At 40.3% G+C, this 7,547-nt stretch overlaps 1 protein-coding gene across 1 annotated transcript; it reads right to left on the bottom strand.

Annotated features, from left to right (window-relative positions):
- Positions 1-7: 7 nt before the first annotated feature.
- LOC122081494 (AAA-ATPase At5g57480-like) lies at positions 8-1,893 on the bottom strand. Its single transcript, XM_042648643.1, is given in 2 exon segments — positions 8-1,680; positions 1,683-1,893. Coding segments are annotated over 2 exon segments (1,530 nt in total). The 5' UTR covers positions 1,783-1,893; the 3' UTR covers positions 8-250.
- Positions 1,894-7,547: the final 5,654 nt, after the last annotated feature.

A 7,547-nucleotide genomic window follows, 5' to 3' on the forward strand; every position in this document is an offset into this window, starting at 1 on the left:
GGGAAGCTTTTTTTTTTTTTTTTTTGGTAACACGAAGGGGAAGCTTTCTACTTCCTACTTTCTACTTTCTACAAAATAGAACTAACCTATTCCTTCCTTCTCCTATAACTTCTCTTTCTATTCTTACGACACTGACGAATCCTCCCACCATTAAGATTTGCAATCTGAAATCCCAAAACAATCATTTACCCACCTATTCTATGATTCCACTTTCTCTGCGCACAAAAAAAAATTCAGTGGAATCTTCCTATCAGTTCAGCTTCTCCTGCTGATCTGCATCATCTCGCTTGCTACACTTCTCTGGAATTTCACAACCCTCCTTTGGAGATTCCAAGGCTCTTTTCTCCTGCTCTTCCTCTTCCATTTCTGTAGAATACTTCTCCCTTACAGCCCCTTCTTCACGATTCCTTTCAACCCTGTTTTTCAATCTCTCCAACAATTCAGACAGAGCTTCCCCCATAAATCTTCTGTTCTTGATCAAAACCTCACTAATATCAGCTGGGGTCATCTGGGCTTCATCAATTACCTCCTCTAACTCCTTCAAATTCCCATCTTCCACCTCTTCTTCATTCAATCCCAAGTAATTCTTCAGAAGAATCTTCAGTGCAGGAAAAGAACAGAAGCTCATATAGATGTGCAAATCCATACGCCCACTTCTCAGCAATGCAGGGTCAAGCTTCTCAATGTGATTCGTCGTGAACACGAAAATCCTCTCACTCCCACAGCAAGACCACAACCCATCCGTAAAATTCAACAAACCCGAAAGTGTAATCGAAGTCCCACCATCTTCACCTGACCCACCTCCTCTAAGGTCTGGTGATAGAGGATCATTGTAGGCAGCTCTCCTTGCAGATACAGATTTAGTCCGATTGGTGAGATTGATGGAGCAATCTATATCTTCGATCACAATAATCGATTTTGACGTCGTTTTCATCGGCAACTTGCGAAGCTCTGAATTGTTATTCACTTCAGTGAGTTCAAGATCATAGATATCATGACCCAAGTAATTAGCCATTGCTGCAATCATACTTGATTTCCCTGTACCAGGTGGACCGTATAGAAGGTACCCTCTCTTCCATGCTCGTCCTGTGTTCTGATAGAACGATTGCCCATCAGAGAATCTTTTAAGATCAGCCATTATTTCAGATTTCTTTGCAGGGTCCATGGCCAATGTATCAAATGTGCTTGGGTGCTTGAAGGGAACAGCTTCCCATGGATGACCCCTCGAATCAAGAGCTCCACCTCGAGAATTTGTATAAAGAAGTCGATCTTGATTCTTTCTTCTGATCTCATTAGCCTTCTCAATAATGTAATCAAGATAAGAATCAAGGATCAAGGTCTTATCTTTCTTCTTGATTCGAAGAATGAAACCTCTCTTCTCATCAGGAAGAGCTCTCCACGCGTAGCTCTGAGATTGTCTCTGTGAGACCACATGCTCCCATCTTGTAGTGACGCCATTGAAGATATCGACCAAGTATTCGTTGTTTGATAGCCCAAATGTGAAGGTACTTGAATTCCTAGATCGAGTGAGGCTCAAACGGTTGCCTGTGATTGAAGCAGAGTTGCTGAGGTAGAGCTGAACTGCGTTGTAGAGCTCGTTTGTGTTGACACCATCGATCTCTGTGATGTCAAAGTAGCAGTAAGAGGAGAACCATTGGAAGCTACGGGTTAAGATCTTGAGTAGGCAAAGCGAATCTCTGGTGGGAATATGGCATGGAGGATTCCTTGGGAGAAGGCCAAGAGACCCATCAAAGAAGCCAGAGATGTCCAAAACTCCTTCATTTCCTCCCCCCCCCCTTTTTTCTCTGTAATCTAATTATATCAGAGATGGGGTAGTCGCTGAGGAACTAAAGGATTGATCTTGGAGTTTGGACTTTGGAGAGATTGGGTGAAGCTGTCCAATATTTATGAAGTGATTGGTTTTGGCCTTTGGGGGGTTTGGAGACACGGGTTTTTATCTTGCACCTTTCACTTTCAGAAGGCCTTTTATGAAGATTGAGAGAGAGAGAGAGAGAGAGAGAGAGAGAGAGAGGTATGACGAATAAAGAAAAGTTTAAAGAGAAAAGAAGTGAAAAGGGCTTTGAGGAAGAGACGAGATTGGTTGTTTACAGAGAATATAAGTACATGGAAACAGCAAAGAGGAGCAGAAGAAAACAAAAAGGGTAATGGGGTAGAGTGAGATGAGAAAGAAAGAGAATGGGGCCAGTGTCTTTTGGCTTATGGAGGTTTGAATTTTAGAAGTCTCTAGAGGACTAACTTTTTTCTTTTTCTGTTCTTAATACAGGGACTGCTAATCCCTCAGCATACTAGTCCTAGCCCTTCTTGTTTTTGGAGATAATATCTTGAGGGATTGGAAATCGTGTTACAAATATATGGAGAATCTCCACCTTTATCTCCCCCAGTTGGACTCTCTCACTCTTTCTCTCCCTATTTTCAGCCTAGTTTTGAGTGCTTAAATCTTGGGTCATATTAGGGTCTCTGTCCCTCTTACAGGTGTCTAAATTAGGCCATTCTGGCCCTTAAGGCACCACTCACCCATAGGATAGGTTTGTTCTGTCTTAAACGTGTGGGACAAAAAACCCTTTAATCTTCCATTGCTTTTCCAGTTTTTACACTGATTTCCACTTTTTATTAAGCTTTTTTACCTTTTTAAAGGTCTGTTATAATAGAATAATAGTCCAACACCCACTTACTAATCATATTTCATTATCCAGTGCATCAGCTCCAAGAGATCTTCCTGCAATTGTAGTAATCTATATTTTTCCACTCTAGATTCTATAAGATTTTGAATGGGGATGGGCTGGATCAATGTCCCAGTGTTTTATCTCACCGGAATCCATTTGGGGTTTCTTCTTCTGTCGCTTTCATCATTGTCTACTTGTAAACCCATGTAGGCAAGAAAAGCTAAACTAGCAAGAAAATCTTATGGATACCAATGCACCATGTATACATTGTTGACCACACAAGTTCACAACTACAATTTTAAACCAACAAAACAAAACGCCTTGGTTGGTTCCCACTTCCCAGGGTATCTGAAGAATTAATTTGTTTTGCTGCACTTGGTCCAAGAAATTTGAGATAAAGAACAAGAAACTTAAAAAAAAAGAAAAAGAGTATTACATTTCATTGGATTCTGAACTGATGTGATAAGTTGATACAAACTAACAACTTGGAAAGTGAAAAAAAAATAACCAACAATTAAAGATCTTTGTCAAGGTCAAAAAATGGCAGAAATACATTTCTTTCAAGTCTCATCAGCCCAATACTCATGAGAAATATGGAGAACAGGGAGAATGCTGATTTCCTTAACATATGGAGGAGACTAGATGAGTCTGAGGAGTCTGGCTTGAAGTAAGATCAGTTTAACAAATGCTGGAAATGACTTGTATAATGCACATATATACTCATTAATCTCCACCATTCGTAGGGTATCATCTTAATCCGATCCAACTGCAAACAGAGAGGTTGTACCATAATAACGTATTACAGTGGAAACACAAAAGTTCAGTTGTTTCCTTTCTGTTTACACTATGGAGAGGTATTTTAAGGAATTTCTACCCCAAAAAAAAAAAAAAAAATGAGTATTTTAAGGAATTATTTGACTTTGACCCCTCTAACCCTCTTCGGAAGGATTAGGGCTTTGATTTGTTTATATTATGTGTTGGCTTCTATATTCAAATGTGTTTAATGGCTCGGTAATACTGCTATATTGAATTCCAGGTAGAAAGAGAACCATAAAAAGACACAGGAGATGAGGAATTCCAATAACCTTTTTTTTTTTTTTTTTTTTTTTTTCGGGGGGGTTTTGGAGTGGGGGGGGGTTGGGGAGGGAGAGGGGGATTCTGATGCTCTCCCGTGCAAGAGATATCCCAACCACATCCAATGGCTGGGAGCACCACAGGCATGGATTCAAATCCTCTACGACGTCAGGGGCGTTGGAGGTACTAGTGAAGGTTTTGCATAACTCTTTCTCTCTCTCCTAATTTTTCCCTTTTGTTTTCACTCCTAATTTGTGTTTGTCTCTCTCCTCACTAGTATCTTGTTGGAGAGGATCCAAATTCCCTAGGCATGCACCAAAGCACTTGGGCACGCATCCCAAGGGGCTCCCAGGCATCAGATGTGTATTGGACTCTCTCCCGCGCTGGAAAGGATCTACGTCCGAGAGTGTGTGTGAAACTAAGCTCATCTCTATCTCCATTTTGTTAGTAATGGGTTTATTTATCATGGTTTATCATGGTTTGAGGAATCGGGCTCGGATTGGGATCAACTGGCCTCCATCCCAATCCCATCTGCTTTAGTACGCTGCTTCCTGTATAGGCTGATCTGGTCCACCCACTTTGGATCATCCAATTTGTATATAAAAATATGAAACTTGCTGAATTTTCATTCTTTTAGCCCTATGAGGTTCCAACCATGATATGCCAATGAATTTGAAGCCAAGTCTCTTGACAATCTGTAAGGCTTACCATTTGGGGAGAAAAACACATCTACCAGAGCCGATCTACCTGAAAACACATGGAGGAGGATATTAGATACTGCAAAGTTTCTACAACTTCATTTTTCCGCCCTAGGACTTCAACAACAACAACAACAAACTTAGGCATCATCTGACAACGTTCCTAAAAATGCGCTTCTGCGTTTTTCTATTCCTAGAAACGGAGAAATGGGGTAAAAAACGATTGATAATTTTGTTTTGTTCCACCCGTTTTTAGAAATGTAAATATGAATTATGAAAATTTATGTTACAAGAAACGGCTGTGAGGAAACAAGTTATACTTGTTTCGTCATTTCTAGAAACAAGTGAAGGCAACAAACTGTGGATTTGTACCCGATAAAAAAGCTCAAAAGTGGATAGGACACGTCTCTTCTCAACCTATGCCAACTCCACTGCTCTACAACTCAGTGAACAGGAAGACTCTTTCCTATAAGCTTGTGAACCCTTTGCAACTCTGCAACTCTCGTGACCACTCTACAACTCTCATGATCCCTTTGCAACTCGATGAATGGTCTTCCCAATAGCTCATGAACCCTCTGAATGTCACAACCTACCCCAATTATGGCTAAGGTATACCGCACTGGATTTTCAACCCAGTCAGCCTACCAATACCCAGTATCACGTACACTATGTAGTAACCAACCCAACCACCTGATTACATCTATCACAGTCAGAGTACGCATATAAAATTCATAGGAAGCATATATGTGGTGATCAACTACAATGGTAATTATAATTACAGGCCTAATATACAACAATCCACATGTTACAATAACAATAAATAAATCTTACAACCATTGATAATAGAAGTAAATGAATAAATAGAAAGGATATCCATCCAGATATAATGTATCTTGCAGACATGGCCTCACAACCGTACTGATCTCTTGTCCATCTCAACTCCAGTTCCATCATCTAAAAAGATATATTTACGAGGGGTGAGCTATACAGCCCAGTGAGGGGCGAGCATGCAAGCACACACAACATCATGATTCCCATAATCTCACAACAATGTACACAGATGCACAACCACATGATCCATTTTATTGATAAATATCCATTCTAATTAATAAGTCTCCATATGTATGGGTATAAGTGCTATAAACAGCGTAGGTGTTATCCCCTTCCTAGTACATTGGGCCTTAGAGTTACAAGCTAGCTGCAAATAGGAGTTAGCCAGCCCCAGAAAGAACCTCGATCCCCCAGTCAACCCCTAAATAGTAATCCCTGATAGCCATGGTCCTTAAATCCCACACCATCGTTGGTCTCCCATGTTGTCCGACATTCATGCGTATAGTACGTTGTACCATGTTGTGCCCTCTCAAGATACAATACGTCATATCTGGGCATAGTAGTCCTCCACAACCGACCACCGAGTGGGACCAATCAACACCTTACGCCCTATTAGCAAGGGTTTATAGCACTGGGATGTGATCCTAACTATATGCATTTACATGCATCCATAACATCCATAGCATCAAATATACATCTGTGGCCATAACTATAAGACTGACCTCTGAGCCCACGGTACCAGAAAGGACCTTAGTCACATTGTGCCCCAGATTGTCAATATTACATCCATCTCCACATAGCTATCATACTACACATCCACAAAACCACGATCACATCCAAGTCGATGAAATCATGCACATATGAAATATATAATTTATATAAAATAAATCCATAGCACAGTATTCTTCACATTCCACATGGCAAACATAAATGAAAATATCAAAACACTCTGTAAAATAAATCAAGCACCCACTCACCTGTTTCCCATATCTGGTGTTCTTCCACTAAATTCCCGATCATGCGTATCCTTATTGGGTACATTTCAGGTTCCTAGATAGTCAATTCACATTGAGTTAAGTTTGTAATTTTAATAATCATTTAATAATTTCACTTTCCATATTTCAGCTGAATTCCCACACCGAAATCTACACTCAACTAATAAGGAGCACACTGACTTCAGGTCAGTATTCCTCCCTAGCTGACCAAGCTAGCATCCTAGTCCAGCTTCCAATACCTATCTAAGTTACCCACCTAACCTATATAGCCATTACCCCCACTGTTGGACTACTAGAATAGACTCATAGGTATTTGGCCATAATTACCTAACTAGATATATTTGTACTGTCCTTGGCCCATAAATGCACATGTGTTTCCAAGCACAGGTGGTGTTAATACTGGCATTTCACTAATAAGCCCCTTTTTGCAATTTCTTTCCTACTTGAGTCATAAACCATGCCCTTGCATCATACGATCATTTACGGGCAAGTCGGATAACATATACACGATTTACGGGCATTCGAGGCTAATATAAACCTAACAACATTATTCCATTAGGGCCTAACCGGCTGGTCGGTTGCCCTAGCATAATAGGCTATTTCATCCCAACACCCTACCTTCTCTTTGGCAGAATTGTCCCTTAGGGAAATTTCTATATCCGAACCTTCTCCTACACATCACATTTTACTTATCTACACCCTATGGACCAATTCCCAGCTCCACTTTGGGTCTTTAGGATATTTCATTGGGTTAATTGGGTCTCAATTCACCCAATTTGCTCCCTAGGTGTACCGATTAAATATTTTACAAGCTTCTGAGCAAACTTGGGATTATGTGGGGGTCTATCCCTCCACCAATTGTTAGTAATTTAACCCAATTGGGAAAAGCCCTATGGTTTAGGGTTTCTGGGACAACCCTGCAATCAATTGGGTCTCAATTAGGAAGAATTGGGGCTATTGCTATCATACCCCACTCCTAGTAGACCCAACTTACCATTAGGAATACCGGCGGTGTGAGTAAAACACGTACTTGTCTTACAACCTACCAGGATCTCTGATAGCAATACCTTAACATTTTCACAATCTCATATCACAAATCAACATAAGCAGCGGAATCAGAGCATAGTAGAGGAATCATAAATAAAAATGGAGAAAACGCCTAATGATAATATAATGGCGATAACCAAGTTATTCTGTTACATTCTTCCATGATGTATGATATAATCTCAAAAACAATATAAAATCTACAGTTATACCCAAAAGTA

This window comes from Macadamia integrifolia, chromosome 6 (genome assembly GCF_013358625.1).
Source record: "Macadamia integrifolia cultivar HAES 741 chromosome 6, SCU_Mint_v3, whole genome shotgun sequence".
Classification (NCBI taxonomy): Eukaryota; Viridiplantae; Streptophyta; class Magnoliopsida; order Proteales; family Proteaceae; genus Macadamia; species Macadamia integrifolia.